General features: G+C 42.8%; 1 protein-coding gene across 1 annotated transcript in view; it reads right to left on the bottom strand.

Annotated features, from left to right (window-relative positions):
* LAMA1 (laminin subunit alpha 1) overlaps positions 1 to 13,331 on the bottom strand; it is a 155,979-nt gene extending 142,648 nt beyond the window's left edge. Inside the window, exon 1 of the mRNA XM_045850290.1 lies at positions 12,920 to 13,331. Coding sequence (XP_045706246.1) covers positions 12,920 to 13,331 — 412 coding nt within the window. The remainder of the gene's footprint in view (positions 1 to 12,919) is intronic.
* Between the last annotated feature and the right edge of the window lie 14,213 nt (positions 13,332 to 27,544).

Raw genomic sequence — 27,544 nt, 5'->3', positions numbered from 1 at the left:
GTAAACATTGAATAAAATACTTAGATTTTTTCACTAAAGAGGATATAGGAATAACTAATAAGCATATGAAATATGCTCAACATCATTAACTATTAAGGGAATGTAAAATTAAAGTATAAGATACTACTTCACAGTCACTAAAATGTCTATAATCAGAAAAAGACGATGTGTAGTGTTGGTATGGATTTGGAGAAACTAGAATCCTCAGTCACTGCTACATTTTACATTGTAAAGTGGTGCACTCACTGGAAAAGAGTTTCACAGTTTTTTTTAAATAAAATAAATTTACAATACCATTCATATTCTGCTCCTAGGAATTTCACTTAAAAGAAATGAAAACATGTCTACACAAAAACTTGTGTGTGAACACTTGTAGCATTACTTTAATAGCCCTAAATGATAACAATCATGGTGTCCACCCTCAGGTGATGAGATAAGCAAAATGCCGTGTATCTTCACAATGGGACAATATTCAGCAACAAAGTGGAATGGACCACAGATACATGCTACAGTACAGGTAGTCCTAGAAGATACCATGTTAAATGAAAGAAGATAGACACAGAAGGCTACATACTGTATAAGCCCATATGTATAAAATTTCCAGAAAAGATAAATCTGAAAGAACAGAAACAGGTGATTGCTTGGGGCTGGGGTCAGCGTGGAAGTGGGGACTGAGGGCGCACTTGAAATGTGGAAATCTTTCACGCCAGGTTGGGTGATGACTGTATAACACTCTAAATTTACCAAATAATCATTGAACTATTCATTTTCAATTGATGGGACTTTATGGTATGTAAATTTTACCTAATAAAAGTGTTAAAACCTGTTGGAGATTCTCCTCACACTTATGTGCACAAGATATGAAACCACACAGCCTGTAGCCTGCGTTTTGGAGGAAGGCGAGGCCGCCTGGTCCCTGAAGGGTCCTATGTCCAGACGGTGGTTTAGGAGGGCTGCTGACTGCCTGATGCTGAGGCAAGGGAGAAGTCTGCACACCCAAAAGGACAGAAAAGCTTCAACTCTACCAAATGTATAGCGAAAAAACTTACAGGGTATGGTTTTGGACTGGATTGCTGATTAAGGTACATTAATAATGTGTAATATGTAAGTTGGTGTTTGGTCCAAGCTATGCTTAGATCAAACTTGATAACAGAAACCAAAGGGACCTTTAATTTCTTTACTAACTGATTCCTTCATTTTGGAATTATTTTAATATTGAATTTGAAATTATTTCATTTACATAAAACTGTTTGATGCACAAATTTTCAGGGAATCTTTGACCACTTTGTGCCATAAAATGAGGCACATCTTAATTTAGTCAACTATAATAGTTAAAACTAAACCAACAAAGTTGGAAACCACTAAAGACACAGAAGATGTTATGCTCATATTTCTGACAAGAATAAGCTCATTCAGTAGTGATTTTATCAAAGAAAACTCCATCTGTGACATAAACTCTGTATGCCTTTGTTCTGTCCCTGAGAAGACAAGGATGGCTTAGCCCAGAGTGTCTGAGGAGAACAGCTGTTCCCTCTCTTAAAGTCCTCCAAGGCAAGCAGGTAGAGTTCCTTAAAAAACAAACAGACAAATAAAGAAAAACTCTCTATGAAAATATAAGAGCTAGTAAACAAATGCCCACATGTCTGAAATCATACCCAATGGAGTAGTGTGAAGTCACACCTTTTAAAATAAAAGAAAATCCCATGCAGTAGACATGTAGTGTTGAATCAGATTTTTCTTTCTGTTTACGATGATATATGCTACAACTGCAAGGAGAGTTATACTGGTATAGCAGACATTCAGAAACAAAAATATCTCCCAGAGCTACACTGATATACATACTTAGGAAGATTCTTTAAACATTTCTCAAGCTTATTTGACTACAAGCACTGGGGCACAAGGACCACTGGCCACCAGTGTGTAGAATATTCTAGAAACTTAACAAATACTTGTTGAATGTGAGTTAATGAATTGCTGGCTTGAGATGCCTAGAAGTCAGTGGCTCCAAATCAAGAAATAAGATTTTTCTTAAATATAATCTGAATGTCAATTGTGTATTAAATATTCAGCATCAGTCAATATTTTAATTACAAAATATAATCCATTTTTCCTTTGTGCAATCTGGTAGATGGAAAAAAACTAATATTCTCCTCACATTATTAAGCCCCTCCTGATGACCAGATTCCATGGCTCTTCCCTCTCTGTACTTGGACCCTGTCTGAGAGTACAGGTCCTTCCCCTGCAAGGTTGTCTGTGACCACTGTGCTGCAGTTTAGAATGTGAGCTAAGGACCTGGTCTGCAAAATATTTGTCCACCTCTGCCCTAGTTTGATTATCTGTATTCTTCCTTGTTCCCTGTCCTCAATTACTACCTGGGTGTCCTGCTAAGGTCTCCTAGCCTTCTGGAGCTGATGTTCTGTCCCGTTCTTGTCCACTGTCCCCAGATTATCACTCTGCTTAGTGACTTCCTAATACCAACTTCCAGTCTCTCTAGATCTTGAAATAATGGCAGTTGGATACCCTTCTAGCCCCTGCCACTTGTCTGCATTGGGACTTTTATTCATTCACCCAACTAATATTTACAGAATGAACACTAAATATCAGCACCATGTTAGGTATTAGAAATAAGAGCAAAACTCTCTGCCCTCAAGGAGACACAGGCAAGTTAACAAACAGTTACCAGATGATGTGCTTAATAAGATGTATAGACAAACTGCTCTGGCCACAAGCAGGAGGAAAGCCTGTGACTGGGTGGACTTGAATACATCATGGGGCCACTGGTGAATAAAGGGCTTTCCATGTACTAGGACAATGTGTTCAAGGCTCACAGATATGAGTCCCGTGTCACACTATGGGAAGCACCAATATTTCAGAATGGCCAAAATAGGGTTAGCAGTGGGTGGCAAAGCTGTGGAGAGGCCTGAGCAGGGTTAGATCCTAGAGCACCTTGTAAGTCCTGCTCTGAAGAGAGTGAGAAACCACTGAAACAATTCACAGGGATGAGATGGCAACTTCACCATCCATTAGCTCATGAGGAGCTTCAGATGCCAGTGGCTATCTAGGCTCTTAGGAAACTGCATCATTGTCCACATCAGACTTCATCCCAAAGCCTGCAGCTGGGCTGGCACTTTCAGCAGTCACTGCTCCACCCCAGCAGGTGGGGTCTAGAGTCTGACTCGGTCAGTCCGGGGTTAGTCAGTATGATACCTCTTCAAGTACCATGGGGCTGAGCAACAAAGTCCGCATAGGTGATATGTATGTGTGAGTATGTGTGTGGAGGGGATGCTGGGCTGTAGAAGGAAGAACAGTTCTTACTTTGTTGTGTGGAACTAGAAGGGAAATAATACGCCAAACATTGGGGGGAAAACTTCTGAAGGAAGTCAGGAAAAGTAAGTGCAATTAGAAGCAAGATCAGAGGAGGTCAGGAGCCGTAGGTGACTGAGGACAGCAGGCTTTGGACTCTCCAGACCCGATTAAGTCAGGATAGAAGGAGGCGGCCCAGAAAATCACAGAAGAAAGGTGCCTATGGTTTGCCTATGCAGACAGCTTGGGAAGGAGGGGCACGGCACAAGTAATGCCTGCATTTGGAGCACAGTTAATAAATTTTGGATGAGTTAAAGAATGAAAAAATAATTCAATCAATCAACCACTCAAACCTGCAAGACCAGATCTTATCCCAAACCATGAGGAACAATAAGCGCTGTATTTGATCCGGGGTATTTTAAAGAAAGAAGGGCCTTCATAAGTGACCAGGTCCGCAAAGCAAGACTAACACTGCTCATTTACACGGGAGCTCAACAATTAATAAGCGACTACTGAGCACTTACCAGTGACAAACACTGATGAGGGGCTGCTGGGGTAAAAGAAGGGACTGACTTTCTCTGAGCAACTTCAATGACACAGGCTCTCAGTGCAGGGACCCCCCACAACTTTGGGTGTGTATTATCATCCCCATTTCACACAGCAGTTGGAATAGCATGACCTAGACAACAGAGCAGTCAGAACAAAATGAAACAGTAAAGGAGGAGGGTGGGGCACCTGTACGTACAAAGCATTAGACTGCAGCCAGTGGCAGGCACGATGGGATCAATGCCCCAACCTGCACCCCATGGACAAGCTGGGGTCACTACTACCAGGTACTGCATTCCCTTCCCACTGTGGTACAAGTGCATTCTCTGGCACAGCAAAGCTTCCGGTGTTAACTTAGTGGCTTTCAACCCAGGCTGCAGAGTGGAATCACCTAGGGAGAATTCTAAAATGCAAATGACCAGGCCCCACCCCAGAACACATAAATTATAATTCCTGGGGTAGGACCTAGGCATTGATGCTATTAAATACTACTGTGCAGCCTAGAGGGAGAACTTCTATATTTACTGCACCTGCTCTCCTAGAGCACACAGAAAAGCTAGCTCTGCAGGTGCGCTCTGAGTTCCCCATGAAAGAAAGGGAGCCCAACGAAACAGATATCACCTAACAGGGTGTTTGATGAACCAGTTGTTTCTACAATTTCAGCTAATGCTGCACACCCCTCTGCACCCCCTTCCACCTTTCCCTGCCCCATAACTTGGCCTACTCATTTCAACGTGAACCTGCATGACTACAAGCAAACAAAATATAGATAGTAACTTCCACCATTGTGACTTAAATCCCTCTACTCCTTCTTTGATTATTATGTCTTATAGAGAACTTTTTTTTTGCAATGTAGGCACTTTCAGTTCTGTGAACTTCAAAAGCAAGTCCACCAAGAATGTCAACTGTCTTGGAATCATAGGGAGGACAGCAGCTGAGAAGGGAGTCCTCAAAACACACCAGCCCTTGTAGCCGTTGAACATCCCTGACTCAGGGTCCCAGTATTTGCTCAGTGCATGCATGAATGAGTGAAAAACACAGGGAAAAAATAGAAAAGCTGAATAGAAATGACAATCCCACAAGAAAAGCTTTCCTACCCCAAGAAGGTATAAACTATTTAAGATGCCAACTCTCTTAAAGAAAAGTAATGGGAGCTTCCAAAGGCATTTTACATGTTAGTGAATAGCTTAAACTTCCCGATCCCAAACTGCTAGAATGAACAAAAGCATGCTGGCAAAGCCAGAAGGAAGTCGAAAAAGAGTTGGGAAAACTAGATTTTGAACATAAACATAGTGTTCGGGTGAAGGGGGTCAAAAGATACAAACTTCCAATTAAAAAATAAATAAGTCTGGCATGGAGACTATAGTTAATAACACTGAATTGCATATAGAAAAGTTGCTAAGAAAGTCCTCATCACAAGAAAAAAATTGTTACTATGTGCTGATGAAAGTTAATTAGACTTATTTTGGTGATCATTAAATGAATGTTGGAATTTGAGATTCAGAACAAAGGGCTGAAAGGACAGACAGTGGAACTTCCGGTGGGTGGGGAAGGAATGCAGCCCACCGCAGGGTACAGTCATGAAACAGAAAGTAAGCCAAATGCAGAAAGAGTTCTGAAAACAACTATTTAAACTAGAACCCAAAGGGTCTGCTTGAAGCCGAATTGGGGAGATCTTCGTGCCTCCAGATACCAAAATTTGAATAGGGCTTTTTGAAACAGGGTCCAGATCCCACCTGCCAAGTGGTAATCCTTGGGTAGAATGAAACCTGGGCGGCTGGAGGGCCCCATCCATGCCCAAAGGGGCCAGGATGGGTCTGCAATCCAGAGACCAGATGAGGGTTTCATGGTTGTTACGGCAGCTCTGCCTCCTTGGGAGCATGAATGGGTATCACTGCCCTCCCACTGCCAATGACTCAGGTCCTAGTACCAGAACCCTGTGCCCTCAAGTTCTTTGTGTATTGAAAGAAATACGCTGGAAGCTAAGGTTTTGATATTTGAAGGGAAAATGATGTCCTTTTTTTTTAGCTTTGACTGACAGCATTCAGGGCAAGCCATCTAAAAGAGGAGCAGATGGCAACTCTGGCTGGGTGGGAACACTCACTTACAAACTACAGTGCAAATTCAGAAATGGGACCATTGACAAATGCCACAACACCAAGGCTGTCCCAGGGCACTAAATTGCCGGCAGTGCAGGGGTGGTCATGGGGACACCATCAAGGAGAGGGAGTGATGGGAGCACCTAATGCAGCTGAAAGTCAGTGCAACCCCCTGCAGTGAGGGAGGAAGAGGTTCAGGACAGAAAGTTAGAATGAGGGCTAGCGGCCTGTGGCTCACTTTGGAGGGGCTACAGATGCCAGTGGGCTGTGGGCTGTGGGCAGGAGTAGGAACCCTATGAAGCAGAGAGCAGGGGGGGCATTCTGAAGGCAGTGCTTCAGCAGAATAAGCCTAGCTGCAGTGCAAGATTAGGTTAAGGGAAAGAATGGCAGCAGTATTCAAAGTGGCTGGCGATAGTAATTTAAACAGCTGGTGATTATTTGCATTGGTAATGGGGAAAACCAAAAACAAATCAGGGAGTTCTTTAAAGGAAGAAAGAAAAATTCAGAGGGAAAATTTGGACAAGGAGGTACAGAAAAAGAAAAAAAAAAGAAAGAAAGAAAAGGAAGATGAAGCCACTGGAGGTGCAAGAATGTCACAAACTGGGAGAAACAGGGAGGGTCACAGGGCAGGAAGGCACTCCTGGGCTGGGACAACACCAGGTCATCTCTTTTTTTCTTAAGTACTTTTTATTGATTATGCTATTACAGTTTTCCCAATTTTCCCCCCTTTTTCCCCCCTTTGCCCTGCCTCCCACAACCCTCCAGCATTCCCCTCCCTTAGCTCATGTCCATGGGTTGTACTTATAAGTTCTTTGAGTCCTCTGTTTCCTATACCATTTTTTATCTCTCCCCATCTATTTCATGCCTACTAATTATGCCTCTTCTTCCCCGTACCTTTCCACCCCTATTCCTCCCTTCCCCTTCCCCACTGAACTCCTCTGTGTGATGTCCATTCTCTGATTCTGTTCCTGTTCTGGTTGTTTGCTTAGTTTTCATTTTCTTTGTTTTTCTTTTCTTTTCTTTTAGGTGCATTTGTTAATAGTTGTGAGTTTGTTGTCATTTTATTGTTCATTTTTGTGTTTTTCTGAGTAAGATTCTGTTGTTACCACGGGGTTGGAAGACATTTAAACGTGCGGTGCATAATCATCAGCGTTGTGGCGGGAGGTTTTTTTCCTTTCTAAATATTCTCTCGCCGAAAAATGATCTACTGAACTTAAGCATCTTCCTTATTGTTGTGGAGAGTTCCCCAGGGTTCTGGAAGGAAATTGTGGAACAATGGAACCAAATGCAAGAAACTCGTTAGAGAATGAGAAAAGATGGCACTATCCATAAATACTGATTTACCTAAATTTGACATTCTCTCCAGCAATACAGGAGGTTGTCCAGCAAAAGAATTTGAGTCATACTGCCTGCTGGTCCAAAAGATCCTACTTAAAGATAACTTCAGGAATGAAAAGATTCAAACTTCAAATGGTAGATTCAGAAAAGAAAACCCAATGCACACAGACACTGAAATCAGAATCTTATGTATTTCTACATTGGAGTTTCTGGATTAACACTCCGAGAAAAATGCTTACCTAGGCAAGAATGTCACACACCGAGCTGATTTGGAATCTCACTATCTCCATTGTCTGTCTCCTGCCCCGAAGCAAGACAAAAAAATCACTGGGAACAAGTTAACTCAAAGAAAACTCTCCTGGTCTAGGCCTGAGAAAACAAAGACTGTTAAATGGTTACCCTGGCCATGGATTGTCGTCGCCCTAAATATAAAGGACATGGAAATGCAACGACTCCAGCTGCAGTGCAGTGTTTCATGCTGAAATAGCTCCCTGGCAGGCATGTTCCAACAGAATCCAAGTTCATGACCTTAACTAAATTACTTCTATAAAAGATCGTTTTCTCCTCATTAATTTTGAAATGGATTTATTTACTCAATTGTATGTGGGTACATATTAGTATTTTAGAAATAAAACTAATACAAGAATTATTTGCACACATGTAAATAAACTACATACATCTTTCATAGGAAAGTAGTTTTCTTGTTCATCCAAACATATTAAGGAATGTAACTAAAAACTTCACCTAAGGCCTACCACCAAGAGTTCTCTCTGGTTGTCCCCAATTAATTTTTGTATTCAAAGTACAGGCTTAACTTTATTCAGTGGGAATTTTTTAAAAAAAATCAAATTTCTCTCTCTTCCATACATGTTCTAATCATAAGTCATACTTGTTGATGAAATAAATAACACACTATCCTAAACTTCTAATAGAATTATTCACAAACTTGACTTCTCTGTATCATAAATCTCCTAGAACACAGATTTAAAACTTATTTACTGTTGAAGGAATAGTTTGTTACTGCTAGAAGGAGTATAGCCCTGGCCAAGCGGCTCAGTTGATTGGAACATTGTATTGATCACCAAAAGGCTGTGGGTTTGATTCCCTGTCAGGGCATATACCTAGGTTGTAGGTTCAGTTCCCAGTCAAGGCACATGCTGGAAGCAATTGATCCATGTTTCTCTCTCACATTGATGTTTCTCTGTCCCTCCCCCCGCATCTAAAATCAACATATCCTTGAGTGAGGATTAAAAAAATAAGTGCAATGTCATGAAATCCATCAATGACCTAGTTTTTAAATTCCAAAAGGTCTAGGAAACATGGGTTTAATACCTTTCTGTGAAAGACCGTCTTGAAGTGGACAAGTTGGAAGGAATTTTACAGGTACATACATTCAATGAGTGACGCATTACCATCCCACAATAGGTACATTGAGGGCATAGTATAGGGGAGGGCAGTGGAGAGAGAAATATTGTTCAGTATTTTATCAGAAAATAACCAGTGCCTCCCTTATACTATTAGGGAAGAAGCACATTTCATGAAGAAGCTCGCTTTAAGGCTTATATGAAGAAACAGCTACAGAAGGATTCTCAAGGAAACAAAAGCAGTGGTTGCCTCAAAAACAGATGACAAAGTCAAGACAACGTTTTTCTCTATAGCCTTCGGTACCCTTTGAATTTTGTACCATGGCCATGGAATACCTGTTCAAAAACACTTTTTTAAGTTACTTGATTCATAAGTACAGATACTAATTTCAATTTGGCTCAATAAAGACAGTTACTTTGGGGAACATTGTTACTTTCAGGAACACTGAAAGCAATGAATACATAGATGTGAATAAAACAGTCCCTGCCCTTGAGAAGCCCAAGTCAGTGAGTGAGACAGAGCAGCAGGCCCATTGTCACCACATCGTGGGGACAACAGTGTAAGAGCAGCACTGTGTAGAGTTCACTGGGAGAGCATCCAGGGATCTCGAGGGTTTTCCAGGGTGTGAGAACCCAAAAGGGAGACTTGTCCTGCACTTACAGCCCCTGTGCCAGGAAACACCGCTGAGCTATGGATGAGTGCAGGTGTACCCGAGATTATGCCCCTCAGCTCTGGGGCAAAAGGTGAGCTGGGGTTCCAGTCCTTGGTTTACCCCCAATGTGACCTGCGCCACTGTCATTTAGTGTGTGCATGTTATGAAGTAAAGGGTTTGGGAGGTGTTAGTCCAACATTGGTATGTTTCTAGAAAAATCATAGTGGCGGCAATTCTGAGGAAGGACAGAGGGGTGGAGGGAGGCCCATGAGAGAACGATCACAACATTTCTTGGGAGAATCAAACAACTAGTCAGCAGGGGAGACAGAAAATGGGAGACAGATCACAAAGATTTTCAGCTGGTAAAATCAACAAGTCTTAATGATCTAATGAATGTGAGCAGTGACAAAGGGAGGGGTGGCGAGGAGCGAGCACACAGGACAGGCACAATAAGAAAGTTACCAGCAGGGACTGCACGTCCATGGCACCAGGACATGCCCAACACTGTGATGACGTTTTTCACGCATTATCTAATCACAGTAATCCCACCCATTTTACAAACAGGAGATTGAGATGTTAAGAATTCATATATATAAAGAAACTTAACCAATGTCATCGCTCATCAATGTGATAGGTCTGGTATGTGAGATCAAGACGATCCGATTACAAACCCAGACTCCAAGTTTCTAAGCAATTATATGTCCCAGAGAATATTGCTTGGAAGAGGACCTCCCCAACAGATCTGCGTAAAACTGACACTGCAGAGCTTACAGCTAATGTTTATTGAGCCCTGAACGAGGCGTTGTTCTAAGCTCTCTCCTCATATTGTTTCATTTCATCATTAATAGCCTCTTCCAGGGAGGCACCATTATTACTCCCATTTTAGAGATGGCAAAACTAAAGCACAGAGAAGCTAGGTAATTTGCTTCCCAATTTCCCACAGTCAGTAAATCCAGAGAATAAAAGACCTAAAGCACCAAGATTTATCTTGTTATTTTCCAATAGAAACTTTCTGTCGATGATAATGAATATTAATAGGACTTTATGAATAAATTATAAAATAGTAGTGTATCTCAAGGATGATTACCTTGAAATAAGTGGTCAGGTAAACATTTTACAATAGCAGCTTACAAAGTCATGCAGTTCTAGGAGGGGCACAAGACACTACATCACAGTTATATGTTTATATCATATCCCTGTCACATGTGAATTCTCGATCACACTAGATTAACTATAGATGTAGGCTTTATATTTAATGTCTGAAAAAGAGGAAGGAAAAAGGAGTGGGCTGAAGTCCAGGAGATGTAGGAGGTGGGCACTAATGTTTTTATTACACATCTTTATTTCTAACTGCTAAAATCAGTATTTTTTATTGGCCCTTGCTTAGGGAATTCAGCTATAGAAAAGAAAAATGCACCTTTGAAATCCATTCAGGCACACACCCGTTACTAGTAAGTACATGCATGCTAAATATGAATACTATGTTACTTATGAGAATGAAGTAAATTTTCTTGCCTTCATGGAATGGATTTTTTCTGTATACTTGGAAACGTCTATTTGTTACCTGGGGGGTGGGGAAGCACATTTAATACAGAAGAGTTGATGGGCCAACCTATGAAGTGACTATAATTCTATGTAATTGTGAGCTGTGGGATTTAACAAAACATTATTTTTAGAAACACACCACCTCTTATAATATACTTATATATAGCTTACTTTAAGCTGGTTACATGTCAAAGGAACTCAGCCATTGAATCATATTCTGTAAATCATAAGATAAACCAGAAAGACTGCAGAAATGGTACAGGACTGTCTATAATCTAAATACTATTAGATAATGATTATTTTCAAAATATATATATATACCTACATATATATATAGCTACCTTAGAGATGATACAGCTCAGGATTATTATTTTATTATTTTATTATGACCATGTTATACCATTGTACTAATCCATGCTTTCTACATGGAGCACAGATAATTTTTTTTTTAATCAAGTCTCTCAAAGACGCTTATTGGGAAGGCTGGTTGATGGGGTGGGGACTGGAAGGCAGCATGAAAGATTCAAAGGCTCCAGCTGTGGGCGGTTTTCCACAGAGTCTTAAAACAGGAAAGCCCCATGTGGTCCACTTTCTCCAAACACCATTCATAACCGCCCAGGCCAAGTGCCGAGCCCCTGGAGGGGCACAGAAAACCTTCAGGGCCTCTCCTCTGTCTAGGACTTTCAATTTCTTATAACAATAAAACTTAGCGAAGCTGCTCTCTCTCCACCCTGTGGGAAACCGGGACGTGTTCACTTTCTGCAACCTGAGAGAAATGAGCTCCCCTTCCAGCCTCAAAGCCTTCTCTCCCCCAGGCTTGCTCCTTTCTTTCACGGATAACTATGCAAATTCCCCTCTCCCGGCCCTAGCTCAGCGCAGAGCAGACGCCCAGCTATTCAAAGCTGTGTTGCCAGCTCCGGTCCAGTGCTTTCATCATGAATGCTTGAATGAATGAGACGGTCTCGTTTCTGCAGAGTTACAACTCAGCACAACGCTAAAACACACATTTTTCCCACGACGGTATTTCGCATTCCGCCTACCTATTTTTGAAGTGTGTTTTGAAGTGTGTGATTATGTAATCAAATGTGTATTTGTGGACTTATGCCCGTGGTCAGGTGTTGCGTACTTTAAGATGTTTTCAACAAATATTTGTGACAGCTTAGCCAACAAGCAAAAGCGCTGTGAAGGCTGAACCCTATGGGCAGAGTGGGCAATGGGGTTGTTCGCAGACGAAAACCGGTTTTCTATTTCTCGGCATTGACAACAGCTATGGAAATTAGCTTCTGCTCTTCCAAAACCTTGCCACGAGAGCCATTTAACCCAGGCGACGACGAGCAGGCCAAGTCCTCCCTCCCTTCTCCGTAGGCTCACCCGGAGTGACCACGGTCTGACCCAGCGAGTTTGGCCACCTCGGGGACTGCAGGCACAAAGAGGGCCGTTTCGGAGGACGCCTCTGTGTCCTGGACGCCGTCTGAGGCGGCTGCACTGGCGGTCCCCCTGCCCGGGACAGCTGGCTAGGGGCGTGCTTCTCACCGTGGTCTCTCCCCACCTGGGCCGCGGGTGGCCCCAAGGAGCCCGTCCCTTCCTAGCCGCGGAAGATCGGGCTTTCCATCACAGGCAAGGAACGAGACCCGGCAGAAAGGCTTTGCCATTCATTCCCCGCGCGCAGCGCGCAGCCCTGCACCTCGCCCGCTGCCGGACCAGCCCGCCAGAGCCCGAGAGCGCGGCGGGTTCTGCGCAGCCGCCCCCCGCGTCCCACTCCCGCCGCTCCCACACCGCTCTCTTCAACGGCGCTCCGGAACTGCAAAAGTCACGGCGTGGAACTCCCTGGGTCCCAGGAGTTTAAAGCCGAAGGTTCGGATGAGGGGGCTGCGTCCGTCAGGGATGTCGATCCTAGCCCTCTCCCGCCCCGCCGGAGAGACGCTTCCAGGGGCCGCGCGGGAAACCCACGTGTCCGATCCTCCGGTCAGAGGCGAAGGGGGATGCGCGCACCCACCTAAAAAGAGACAAAGCGTAGGGCTTTGTCCCGCAGCCACCCGCCGCACGGAGAGGTTCTGGGGACGGGGCTCACCTTTCTGCTGGCACTGCGCGGCGACCCAGAGCGCCGAGGCGAAGAGTGCGACCCCGGAGCCGCCCCTGAGCATCTCGCAGCCGCCGCCGCCGCAGCCCGGTGGCTCGGGAAAGGAAGCCGCAGCCACACGCGGGGACTCTCCACAGAGCGCGAGTCTGCTGCTTCCCGGCGGGACACTAGCCTTTCGCCAGCCCGCCCCTGGTCCACACCCCCGCCGACCTCCACCGCCACCCGCCCCTCCCTGTCCAGGCCGGGCCGCGGCAGACCCCTCCCCCAGGGAGGCCCGGTGCTCAGCCCGCTGGGACCCGCGGGGACTCGCCGCTCCCAGGCCACGCTCGACCTGTCCGCCGGCCGTGCGCCTCGCGCAGAGCGTCCCCCAACTCAGGACCGGGTGGGGGCTGGCCAGCTGCATCCGCGGGTCCCAGTTGGGGGGGGGGGGGGGGGGCGTGGAGAAGGTGGGCTGGGAAGGAGGAGAAACTGCTGACGTTGGCCCAGACGGGTGCATTCCGAGAAAGTATTTGCCCCGTTGACCCTGCCCGCCCTACGGTGGCTCCGCAGCCCGCCCCGGCCCCCGGTGCCGGGACGAAGCGCCACTGCATAACACCGCCGTTCCCGCCAGGCCGCGTCTTCCACGTCCTCCATCCAGAGGGTGCTCCGGGGTCGGGCCGCCAGCCTCCTCCCTCCAAATAGCACCCAGGGCTTAGCTATCCTGCTTCCTTTGTCCCCCAGAAGGTGGCCTGAGCTCTGACCTCAAGTTTTCCCTCTTCAGAGGAGAATCTAGCCTTAACTGACCAACCTCCCCTGCTCGGCGGTTGTCAGAGGATTCTAGAAAGATTTTCCTTAAAATGTATTGTAACTTGTTTCCCACTTTTCTAGGGAAGGCAAGAAAGGTCGCTTGGACTTTATTATTAATTATGAGCTTCCTCTTACTGCTGCAGAAAGCAGTTTCATTCTCTTTGGACGTTTAGTCTCAACACGAGATTTCAACTGCTTTGTTTTTTTCTTTTTAAACGACATCTGGTCCCCGTTAAAATGTTTTAAATTTCCTCTCTTTTTTTCTATTAAAAGTGTATTCATTGCACTTTGCAGATTTCACTTTCTCACAATACAAACATACAGGATAATAAAAGTCCCTTTTGCCCTCTCACGCTCTCATTTTGTCTTTTTTGGGGGGGGGGGGATGCTGATAGGGAGATAATATTATCTCAGTTGTGTTAACAATGTGATAACTCTACCAATTCCAGTTTTTCTAAAAACACTTTCTTAAACTCTTAATGAATAATTTATTATTGTAATATCAGCAATTATTTTTCTTTAAAAGATCATAGAAGTACACAACAAGAGGTAGAATTTGATGCTTTAAAAAGAATGCAACATAGTTGGGTGAGAAGGTACTCGTCATGGTACCAAATTTAAAATGCAGATGCTTTTAGCTACTGAAATATTAAAACATTAAGTATTCAATTATCAAATAAATGATTAAGTAAATTCAGTATTTAATAAGTTATCAATAAGTGTATAAATATTCAAATACAGAATTATAAGTATTTCTGCATGTAGCTTTGTATGCATACATATATATGTATCCTTTAGAGTGTCTTAAGTGCATTCACATAGTGACCTTCCCAGTTCTCTAAGACAGGCAGATAGTTGGTTATTCTTGCGTGAGACTTGAAATAAATTCAGGGGGTTAAGTTCCCATCTAGAGCTAGACCCCTGATTTCCTTTCCGGTTGATAGTTCTCTAAGTTACTGCCCTGAGGTCATGAGTATGAGATCAAAGGCAGTAGGAGGAATTTCGAAGGGTTATCTGTGTGTCTTGGGTTCCTACAGATTCAGTCCGAACTTCAGTTAGGCCTTATCTTTCAACTGCAGACTGTGAACTCACACTTGTGATTTCAAGGGATGCCAAGGGTCAGCACATTTGGAGAGTGAATAGGAAGGGGAGTTGTCAAAAGTTGCAAGTTGGCACAATTTGTCACTGGTCAAGATTGAGCAGAGAGATTTCAGTGCAAGAAGAATTTCAAAAGGCATTTTAATGAACAGGCTTGGATAAGGTGGAAAAGTAAAAATGTCACACTTCTATGTGTCTTATAAAACCTGGCAGTATAAATTTTCATGAAAGTTCAGGGGTGTCCTACTTAAAGTGCACATGATATAAGAATGTTCATGTTTTGTGAGAAAGTAGAATTTCAGGTCAACTAGGCTCACAAAGACATTTACTTCAAAGTCACCTATAAATAATGAACAATGAAAATGCCTAAACGCCAACCAATAGTTAAATGATTAAGTAACTTATAGTAACTCAATATGATATGCTATTATGTAGCCACTTTTAAATACAAGAGTCTCAATCTGCAAAAAATACTGATATGGAAGGTGAGAAACGCTGGAAAGCAGAGCAGGCTTTGAGCCTTAAACCACTGGTTCCCTTGTCCTCCGTCTTGCCAGTATGTTGGAATCGACGGAGGAGCTTTAAAAAACAACAATGCTGATGCATTACAGAGTCCGACCCAGAGACTCTGATTCATTTGGGATGGGGTGAAGCCTGGACATCCAGGTAATCCTACTGTGCTACGAAATTTGAGAAAAACTGGGCAAAACTGACCAGTGCCTGCCTGAAAAGCAGTCCAGGTCTGGTCACTGGTGCCTGAGCAGGTTGGAGGAGCTCACCTCAGAGGACGGTCACCGGCAAGCAGAGGAAGTGCAGCCCAGCCAGTGTCTTTCTTTCCTGCGCAGCCTACGTGGCAGGGACCTGGACGTGATGACCAGAGTATGGAGCAGGAGTGCTATCTGGAGGCTTGGTGCAAGTAAAGCTATCTTTTAGTTCTGAAGGAACGGAAATTCCAGGCAGACACGGGGGTGCAGGAGCACCAAGTCCAGAATCCTGGTTCTAGGCCTGGAGTATAAAGCTACGGGTTTAGTTATGAGGAAAGCTGAGAGTTACTAACCCATTAGGTAACTCAGTTACGAAAATTGGGTTATGGTGTCAGAGTCTGATCCAGAACAAAGCTAAGGAGGCCGTTGTGTAGGCTAAGCTCCTTATGGTCCCCTGGCAAGAAATGAGATGACTAGGGGACTAAGGCTAAGGCAGGGGTAAGGGCAGCAGGAGGAGGAGACAAAGTAGGCAAATCAGGGCGGTAGGCTGTAAATGGTACCCCAAGGATGTGCACATCCTAATAGCTAAAACCTGGGAATGTGTTATATTACATGCCAAAATGGACTTTGCAGATGTGATTAAATAAAGAATTTTTTCATAAATTTATATGTCGTTCATTTATAGTCCCAAACTGGAAGCAAGCCCTGTGTCCTTCAGCAGGAAAATAGATTTAAAATTTTTGGTCTATTTCACAATGGAATATTATTTGGCAAAGGAACAGAATTAAACACTGACTCACATGAAAACACGAACAAATTTTTAAAACATTATGTTAAGTGGAAGAAGCCAGACACAAGAGAGTAGTATACAATTCCATTTACATGAAGTTTAGCAATGCGTGAAACTAATCAGGAGGAAACAGTGGCTTCCTATGGAGAGACTGGAGACTGAGTGGAAGGGGACAGAAGGGGCCTGGGGTAATGGAATGCTCTGTATCCCAAATGGGGTGTTGGTTGGATGGGCAGAAGCATTTACAAAACTTATTAAATTACATATGTTTAGGATTTGTTGTACTTTTCTGTGTAAATAAGGACCTTGAGGTGATTTTCCTGAATTATCTGGGTGGGCCCAGAGTAATCCCATAGCCCCATTAGATAAAAGAGGGAGGCAGGAGAGTCAGAGGAATTTGGTGTGAGAAGAACTCAACCTGCTATTGCTGGCTTATGGACAGGGAAAGGGGACCATGAAACAGGAAATGTGGCAGCTTCTGAATGCTGGACAGGCAAAGAAACAGAGCCTCCAGGAAGAGCCTGCTCTGAGGACACCTCAATTTCAGTCAAGTGAAAGTCCATTTGAACTTCTGATTTCTGATAAAGAATGGTAAGATAATAAATCTGTGTCATCTGAAGCCACTAAATGTATATTAATTTATTATAGTAGCAACTGGGGACTAATGCATAAGGTAAATACTCTCTCCCAGAAGTCAAGTGAAGATGATGTTATGGAGAAAATAATGAGTAGCTATGTTAAAATCTGGCCAGGTACTGAAGATACCATTTCAGTCTGTGATAAAGAAAGGCCTGATAAAGAAATAATTTAAAGGAATTATGTGAGTTCAGAAGAAGAGGAAAAAGAATAAAAAGTCACAAGGCTCAGTGGTAGAGGAGAACCTGGGGCCTGGGAGTGGACAGGATTACTACCTGAGGGACTGTGAGGTTTATAATCTTTGGTCTTATACAAAGATCAGTGTACTATAAACTCTAAACAACTGGGCAAAGCAGCTATAAAGTGACAGGCAGGACTCAGTTTATAGCCCAGATGACAGATGGCTAGTTGTCTCCAGAAATCCTTTCTTCTGAGCACTTGGTCACTCAGGTAGAAACTGCATTTCCAGCTTCCTTTGCAAGTAGGAGTGAATCTGTATTAGTCTTCCCCAACTGCTATAACAAAACACCACAGAATGGGTAGTTTAAACAATAGTTTGGGAGGCTGGAAGTCCACAATTAAGATTCTGGCCTATTTGGTTCCTGGTAAGAACTCTCTTCCTGACTTGCAGACAGCCTCCTGCTCACTGTGTCCTCATATGTCCATTTCTCTGTGTGTTGGCAGAGTGGGGGCAGGGGCGGTGGAGAGAAAGGGAGAGAGTATGAGAGAGTGAGGGCTCTGGTATCTGTTCTTACAACACTAATCCTGTTGGATCAGGGCCCCACCCTTATGACCTCATTTAACGTTAATCCTTCCTTAGAGGCCCAATCTGCACCTATAGCTTCCTTTGAGGTTTAAGGCTTCAACATCAGGCTTTCGAGGGGACACAAACATTCAGTCCACAACAGACTCTGACTAGCTTCAGGTCAACTGGATGTGAGCAGAGGTGAAGTGTGCAGCTGCAGGCCTCCTCCAGCTGAGGAGGACCTTCTTGCCACCCATGCTGGGTGTTCCCTCTTTTCAGCAGCTTAAACTCACATTGCTCCACCATGCAGCTGTGACCCCACAGGTGCGGACCACTCCTGGAAAATGTAGAAGCAAAAAGACAGAAGAAAAGTGAATTACTTCATGAAACAAAGCCACCTTACTGCCTGCCTGCATTGCGGAAGAAAGAAATAAAAGTGTTCCCTAAGTTAAAACATTGTATTTTGGAGTCCTTTAGAAAAGCAACCTAGCCTTCCCCTAATATATCCCAGAACCTAAAACCCAAGGTCTACTGCACAATTAACAAAAGTAAACTGTCATGACCTTCCACCAGATTACTTTAAAATTGAAAACAGAAACTCATTAAGAAGGTTGAGCTTAACTAGTGAAACAGCTACTCTGCAAGTCAGTTTCAAAATAAAATAGAATAAGTACTGCCTCAGATGTGAATCTTACCCCGAGTGTTCTTCATTCAGACCTCAGTAGAACTCTTCCTTCCAACTCTTTCTGAATTTCTTAACTTTGAATTAACTTTGATTGACATATTCTGCCCTTGTTTCATTATTTCTTACAAGATTTTTTTTTTGGCTACCTATGGCTTTTCTTGCCTTGAACATTCTGTCTTCTATCTGCTTAAATGTCAGAGAAATTCTTGCTTTTCAAACCCCTATTGCCGCTACTTGGTTGCAAGCTCACAGAACAACATGAGTCGAGTTGTGACGTAGGCCAGGAACCCAGGCCTTGCCTGGCCCAGAGCTGCTTTTTCTGAATGAGAACGTTTTTCACTATTCAGTTTAGGTCTTTATCTTTGACAACATTTCTTAGATAATATTTCTTAAGAAAATGTATTAGCTTCTCCATTGAATAGGAGGACACCTGTAGAACAGTCTAACCACACCCCCGTATGCTTTCTGAGAATGACCTTCCCAGGGGTCTGTGGTTGCCCAAGAAAATCCAATTTGTGCAAGACCACCTCACCCCACCCCACCCCACCCAGGCCGCCACCTCCTGCGGTTGGCCAGTCACAGTCGTTACTGCAGCCCCTGCCGAGGCTGGCTGCCTGAGCCTCGGCGCCACCATGGTTTTCAGCCTCCCTTACACCCCCGTGCAATAAACTTTCCTTTTTCTTTAACAATTTTGAATTGGGTTTTTATCTCTTGAAACTGAGTCCAAATGCATAACTTTTATATTGCTATACCTTCCATTACTGATCATAGAGAATTCCAAATAGAACCTACTTTCTGAGGCTTAATGGTTACTTGTAGGGCTTATAGTATCTTACTTAAAAGTCTGAGTTTCCAGAGCATAACTTAAAAAATATACTTAAATACAATTTAACAAGGATTTCATGCAAGAAAACCAATGGTAAATAATGCTAAAATCAGAGTGTCTGGAACCAGATACCAACTCCCACATTTACTGAACTGAGTGATCTTTGGAAAATTATTTATCTTTTACAATTATTCATCTTTTTATCTTCAGTTTCTTTATCTGGAAAATGGGAATAAATATAAGACCTACATAAACAGGTGAGAATCCACATTCTTTGCGTAGTACCTGGCATCAAGTAAGTATCCAATAAGCATTTTCTTTGATTACTATCCTCCCCTCCTCCCCTTCTCATCATCGTCATCATCAACATGCATGGATCAGGGAGCAATGTTGTACAGCCACCATCAGACTAGAATGTAAGACTTTATGAAGATGGTAAAACTTTGTCAGTGCATGCTTAGAAAAGGCAGTTGGACACATGGGAAGAGACAAACTATCACTTGTCTTCTCATTTATAAGAAAGAAGCACAGAAGACCCCAGGGGGAAAGACAAACTAGGAAAAAGCCTCTTCCTGAAAGCCAAGCATTAAAGATGAAAATGAAATAGTGGCCAGCTATAACAAAAATCTAAAGAAAAATTTAATTTGACAAGAAATTGGTCATTGGGGAACTTGACTAGTGTGTGGGTTTTTTTTTTTTAATTGAGGAAGAGGAAATCGAATTGGGTGGGTGGGGTGGGGCATCTGGAAGACAGCTGTTCACAAGGACACATAAACAGCATTTGTCATCTGGACCCTGCAGGATGTCCCCACCTGCTGGGTATCTGTACAGTGAAAACCTTCAACAAGAAAGTTAGACTTTGAAATCAAAGTTTGCAAGAGTAGCAACACACTAGAAATTATAGCTGGACACCATTACTTGAAAAGTAAGAAACACATTTATAATATGTTAACAATATCTCAACTTAAAAAAATATGCAGACATCTATAAAGATATTTGTCATTGTGTCATTTCCATTGTTTTGTTTTGGAGAAGATGCTACAAAGCACCACTGTTATTGATGCCTCTTTCTGTTTGTTTTTTTATGAAGTTCTCCTTCTATCCACTCCTGATAGAGGCAAATATTCTGTGGTACTCTGTACTTTCAGTTCTCTGAGCACTTCTTTTCTCATCTTTGTTATTTTATGACACCTTCTCCACACTTTTCATCAAGAAGTTTACTTACAGCCAAATAACTTACAAAGCTGGCAATCTTCTAATGGCAGAGGCAATATTCAAATTTTATGAAGAAGACATTACTAAGAAATAGGATTTGTTTTAGGAATGGACACCATTCTGCGATTCTTTCATCAAAAGATCCTTTACAACATACAGGAAGTAATTAATACTGGAAGGCAACACCTGATATTGGAAAGTCAGGATACCTAAGATTACAATTATGTTTCCAGAAAATACCAACTTTTTGGTTTTTGAACCAACCAAATATCTTCTCTGAGTCTCAACGTTCGCCCTCTGTAAAATCTGATTAACAATATCTCTTAAGACAGTAATCATAACAACAGCTACCATGTATTGAATCTTGAAGGTGCACTTTATACCTGTTGTCTCATTTGTTCTGCTTACATCTCCAACTTGACCTGCCCCATGGCAGCTGAATGAGGTCAGGGTTCCAGGCTGACCAGCCTCTCTTCGACTCACGTGCATGGTCATTAAAGCTGTCCTTCAGAATTGCCTGGCAATCACATGGCCTGCTCTAACCACTTCACTTTCCCCTGAGCAACCCCATCCTTTCAGAGCTGAGCCATGTCTTCCCCTGGCTACGATGTCCATCCCCTCCTTTTTCTACCCAGTGAATTCCTGGTGATCCTTCAACACCCAACTCAAACATCTCCTCCCCAGGCAGTAGCCTTCACTCACGTTCCAGCACTCACGCACCACTTGCCCTTTTGTGCTGCCAATGCACTTTGTAATATAGCCTCTATTGTACCAAATCTGTTGATTTTATTAACGTATTTTTTACATTAACCAAGTAAGTCATGCTTTTTCATTTTATTTTGCCTGAACATTTCCCACAGTGTCTGAAACTTCACAAATATTTCTTGAATATGACAATAATGTTGTTGCATTCAACAATATGTAACAATGTTCTGACAGTTCTTGTGTGTGTGCCATGTTCCAAGCTTTGTGCTCGACATCTTACATAGACTACCTCCGAGTATTATAAATGTCCCAAAGTGGTAGAAGGTAACAGAAGCTACTAAATATAAACAGAGTTCTCAGTGACAAGCAACACTAACTAACTGGCCACCTTAAACAAAGACAAATTAATTGAGGTGATATCAGGGGGCAGTGAGAGTGGGGTTCACAGAATCCACAGGAGCCTGGAGGATGAGGCTTGGAGAACACTTAGAAACCAGGAGAATTAAAATGCTAGGCAACAAGATCAAGGCCAAGATCACCCACCAAAACAGTACAGCTAAGCAGACTACAGACTACATTCAATACAGTGAGTCGTCCGATATTCAGATGTTACTTTGCCTTTGTTTTACTAGTACAGGGTTTAAAACCTAGGGAACCAATAACTGATCAGCTGAGCTTAAGATGTGTATGCAAGGTAAGGGTAGAAGAAGCATTGAACTTTCTCTCCCACAGTAAGAATTGGACAAGTAAGAGGGAAAAGGACTTTACACAGTAGGAATGCTCCCCACCACACACTCCCAAGGAGAGAACAGTATGCTAACAGGAAGAGACAACCACAACAGCAAATGTCTTCTGCTGGTAGTCAGGAAGAGCTTTATGCAAAGAGTGAAACTTGAACAGTCACAAAAGAATCAATATGACTTGGAATAGCAGAAAAAAAAGTTTGTGGGGAATAGCCCATGCCAAGAAACAAAGACAGAAAAGAAGATACAGTTGGAGGGGCAGAGTCACAGGCAGACTGTATTGTATGAGACCCAGCTCAGGGGCTTCCTTAGGGCCTCTCAGCGCTGAGCCGATCTGGCACCTGCCTGGGCTGGTTGGGCCCTCTGCTTTGGCCTCTTCTGACAGCTGCTGGAGTTTCTCCTCCTTATGCTTTTGGCCTTGGCTGAAACACCCCATGCCATACTGTGTAAGGTCTGCCACCTGAAGCATCTTCCAAACAGGACATGATGAAACCCAGGAGTGGGGGCCAGTTTATTCCCTGTGGCGGGAGTGTTCATCAATGAGAACAGAGGACAAAGGGAGCCAGACTGAGCTGGTGCTCCTGCGTTCTCTCTGCCATGCACTGCTGGAAGGCCCACATCTCCCTGCAGCCTGCCCAGAGAAGCGCAATGTGCAGACACCTTTATCAAGCCCGCTCTCCCCTCCCCCGCCTGCCACCATGAGGAGTTCCTGCTGGCTCATCCCATAGTAGAGCAGCACCTAATGCCTCTCTGTGCAGTTTCCCATTGCTCCTTCCTTTTCCACGCTCTCCCCTCCTCTTTGCCTCAGCATCTTCTTATGGAGATGCTTAGCTAAGAACACACCCTCAGAAAGGGAGCAATTCATTGAGAAGTAGGAAACAAGTTTAGGTACTGCGATGAGGCCACCATAGGTAGGAAGAAATCAGGGTGAGGAATTGGAGCTTGAAGGGGAGGTGAAGGGGAATTATTGTAGAGTCTTGAGCAGAGAAACAATAAGACCAAAATCTTTCTAAGAGAACTCTATTGCTAGCATTAAATAGAAATAGTGGAATCAAGAGAAATGGAAGGTCAGTGGCTAGGATAGCAATGGGGTGGAGGTGGGGAAGGCCTAGAAGGGAATGGCAGTGGGAATGGGGAATGGGGAATGGAGAATGGAGAGAATACAGTGGGATTTCAAAAGAAGAAACATGACTTAGAAACTAATTGGACACAGATGATAAAGGAAATTGGAAATTTAAAGTTTCCTTTGTGAGAATGACAAAAAAAAATAAGTTAGAGGGGAAGGTGAGCCAGTGGGAGAGGAAATAATGTGTACAGTTGATTGTTGTGGTTCAGATGTTACCAGATAATCGAATGAAGATGTTAGAAAAAACACTGGGAATTCAAGACAGATGGAGAGTTCATTCTTCGCTGCGTGATCAGAAAGCTGCGGACACGTGCAAGCTCACAAACAGTGGGACTCTTCAGAGAGAGCGCGTGAGGAACTCAATTGAAAGCAAGGCCAGGAAAGAGAACTCCTGGAAGATAGCAGAAAACTTTTGTGAAAAGGGGGTTCAGATTGAACCAGCGAAGGTAAAAGTTATAATAGGAAATTTGGAGAAGGAGAAAGGAGAAAGTAATGGCTATCGTGAATGCACCACAATGTCACAGAGAAGATAAGAAGCATTCACTTTACTGAGCATTCACTATGTCAGCTGCTTAATCTTCACATACAAGATAAACATTATTTTCACTCTGTGGGTGAAACAATAGAGGTTCAGACAGGATAACCAGTTTGCTCGAAGTCACACAGCCATACAGTGCATCAGTTAGTTTTTGCTATGTCACAACTCACCCCCGAACTTCATGGATTAGAGCAGAATTACTTATTTTTCTCAAGATAATTCTATGAGGTGATGGTTTGGGCTGGCTTGGCTGGATGTTCTTTCTGCCAGTCTTCCCTGGGCTCCTTTATGTGTCTGCAGTCAACTCCAAGGAAAGGAACTAGGTGATTAGGGGGAGCCACAGCTGGGATGCATGGAACAAAAACTCATTGTCAAAGAAAGCTAATAGATTTAGTGCAAATAAATAGAAATTAGGACAAAATATCCCAAATAACAGGAGTGGAGAGCAAATCTAACAATAGCACCTGCTGCAGCACATCATAATGACAGTTATTAGATCTAACAACTATTGAGTATTTGCCGTGGGCCAGGGACTGCTCTGAGGGCTTTTGTGGATTGTCTCAGTTAAATCCCCACAATAGCTGGATGAGATGGGTGTGGTTTTTGCTGTTTAATTTTCCCGTGAGGAGATAGGTACAAAGTGCCCTTAACCAAGATGAATCCAAGGAAGAGTGGTCAGGAATTTGGAATCTGGAAGAAAAGTTTAACTTAGGGATTTCAGTCTTGGTGTAGATGCCTTATAATCAGTTTTAAGATATGATCTGAATGGATGCTGATAAATATAAAGAAAAAAGTTGCAAAGGTAAGGAGGGTAGAAACTATGAGTCTCAGATACTGAAGATCAAAAACATGGATGTGAAGTCAATAAGAATAATGATGGATAATAAGGCATAGAATAAAAAGCAATGCAAACAAAGTCCTGAGAGCTCCAATGAAATTTGGGGTTGGTAAGGCCATATATAATACGGGGAAGCAGAAACATAAAAGACAAACACAGGAGAGGACATCTTGTCAGGATATGACAGATTATACTGCAGTAATGAACAACTCCCAAAACTCAGAAGCTTAAAATAGCAAAGGCATCTTTCTCGATCATTGTGAATTAGCAGTGTATTCTGATAACTCTGTAACTCAGAGATCCAAGCTGATGGAGGCTTCATTTCAACACACTTGTCTATTATCACTGAGGCAGCAAAAGACGTAAATTACATGCTGGATCTTAAAGTTTCCATTTACATTTTATTTGGTCAAGGCAGGGCACCTAGCCATATCTAATCTCGGTGGAATCTCTCCTGTGCTTGTAAGTAAAGAGAAACCAGAAACAATTGGAGAAATCGTGCTAATAACAGCCATCGAGAATCCTTGTGGACTATGCTGAGACATGGTGGGCAGACAGATTAGAACAAGAACACAGATTCAGGGACCTTAGCCAAGCATGTAAAGAAGAGATGGAGAGCAAGAGAGAAAGATGAGTGGTGAGGCCAGGTTAGGGGTGGGCAAGATCAAACCAAGCTAGCATGAAAACACAGTAAAGATTGCTCTCCAAAGGTAGTTGTGCAGATGGAGGATGTGGCAAACAGGGAAGTTTATTATTAGAGTAGCTTGAGGGTTCTTCTGAGACCCCCACCCCCACTGAGGAAACTATTCTGTGTTAGGATTGGGAGTTCCTTTTCCTTCTGGTTCAGATATTCTTTAAGCCTGTCCCGAGACAACTCATTATCAATTCAAGGTGTGGAATGAGAACTCCATTAGGGACAAGAGAGGCCTTAATTAGCAGAAGTGACCAGTCACATTATCTCCAGGGCCTGTGCCCAGGTCTCTGTAGCTAGACATGTGCCAGGGGCTCTGACTAAGACCATTTGAAAAACCAAATATTTCAGCTGTTAATCAGTATCTAAGTTAGGCTCCTCATTACAGTTTTCAGAAGGTTTAGCTTTTAGGTTTCCTAACAACTAAGACAAAAGTGAAAGTGCCGATGGCTACATAGTTTTCATTTTTTAATAAAAGAAATCAGCAGGATGAACATAAATCCAAGAATAAATTCATTATTGTGAATTATCAACATAATGGACAATACTTTCAGTTACAGGTTTCCAAGAGACAGTACTATTCAAACAGATTCTTCTGTAAACCTTCTCCAGGGCCCAGGGCACAGGGCACAGCTTAACAAGTATAACTCAGGGAGGGCTTTCAGGGAGAATGGGGACTATTGAGATAATGGGGCCAGGTTTGTTTGTTTTTTGATTACCTACATTCCTAAGGTATTTAGGGCCTAGATAATCTAGAAGCATGCACCAAGTAGATTGTCTTACTTAAATATTGGATGTTTCAAGTCAGCCTGTACCAGATCTTAGTCATCTGATGCCTAAATTCTCTTACAACTACAGTTATTCATCAGGAAGAGAAAACATAAGTTATGCATAGCTCTACAAATCGAACATTGAAATCTATGGTCCTGAAATCTAGGTAGAAGCAGGGACCAGCCTGAGCCTATTTTAATGAAAACCATCAGTGCAAAGCACACTTCTTAAATTTCAGCACAGACATCAGAGGAGGAGGCAAAACATATGTAGTGGGGAAAAATAAACAGATTTCAAGAGCAAAGCAGCATATGTCTTTCCTCTCTGAGAGTTAGGCCAAAAATGTCCTCCCTTCAAAGACAGAAGGACAAGCTAAGGAGCCAAGGACTGAAAACAAAATAACCCATATGTAGGAAAGGAAAATAGAGAGTTTAAAGAAGGTCACATACCACATGTGCTGGTCACAATGTCACAACTGTTAAAGGGGGAGCTTAATCTACTCTTCTCTAAGTTGCCTGCTGATCAAGCTGGGAGATTTGCTTGATATGTGTCTTAATTGAATTGCTATTTTTCATTAACATTCTGCACAGAATGTTATCAGAAGTGGTCCCACAGACAATTGCTACACATGAAAGGCTGGACTTTAATTACAAGATGAAGATTATATATGATTAATTTTAATAAGGACATTAGTGTTCACCAAAGCCTATATATATAACCCTGGGTAGTAGACACTGCTGATTACAAGCCCACCTTCCTCCTTGCTAATGAACCCTCAGTTTAGCCAGGTTTAAAGCTGTCTGTCCTGGAGGGAAAGCTGGCTCTTTCTCACCCCAGCAAATTCAGATTGAGCAGGGCAATTCTGTTCTGTTTGCTAGGGTTGCCTTAGATACAGGCTGGTGACTCAGCTGTATCTAAGCTCCTCTTCTCAGCTCCTCTTCTAAAAAAATTAGTACTTTTGATATATATATATGTCATTATATGTTATTATATATAATAATATATATGTTACTATATATAATAAATCCATCTACTTTAATTGTACAATTTGGTAACATTGACAAATGTAAATAGTCTTGTAACCACTGCCACATTCATGATACAAAACATTTTCCTCACCCCCCAAAAGCTTCCTACTGTCTTTTTGTAGTCAGTTCCTTCCCCCACCTTCTAGAAACAACTGTCCTGATTTAAGTCACTATAGGTTAGCCTTATCTAAATTGTCACACAAATAGAACTATGCATTTTGTAGTCTTTGTGTGTTTATCTTCTTCCACTTAATAATGTGTTTGCGATTCATGCATGTGGTGTGATTCAGCAGTCTGTTCCTTTCATAGCTGAATAGCTGTCCATTGCATAGCTATACCAAAATTTATCCATCAATTTGGATGACTTAGATTTTAGCTCATATTGAAAAAGCTGTTGTGATCGTTCAGGTACAAATCCTTGTGTGGGTAAGTGTTATCATTTTTCTTAGGTAAATACACAGGATGGGATGGATGAGTTATAGGGTAAGTATATATGAACTTCTTAAGAAGCCACAGAAATGCTTTCCAAAGTGGGATTCCCATCAAGAATATACATGATTTCCAAGATTTCCATTTGTCCCCCATCCTCACCTGCATTTGGTGTTGCCACTCTTTTTCATATCAGTGATTCCAGTAGTGGTGTCTCAATGCAGTTTAATTTGCATTTACCAGTGACAACAAATAAAATGTC

This window comes from Phyllostomus hastatus, unplaced genomic scaffold (genome assembly GCF_019186645.2).
Source record: "Phyllostomus hastatus isolate PE091 unplaced genomic scaffold, TTU_PhHast_1.1 phas_contig_80, whole genome shotgun sequence".
Classification (NCBI taxonomy): domain Eukaryota; kingdom Metazoa; phylum Chordata; class Mammalia; order Chiroptera; family Phyllostomidae; genus Phyllostomus; species Phyllostomus hastatus.
The sequence above is the reverse complement of the archived record's forward strand: the minus strand, read 5'-3'. Positions and strand labels throughout refer to the sequence as shown.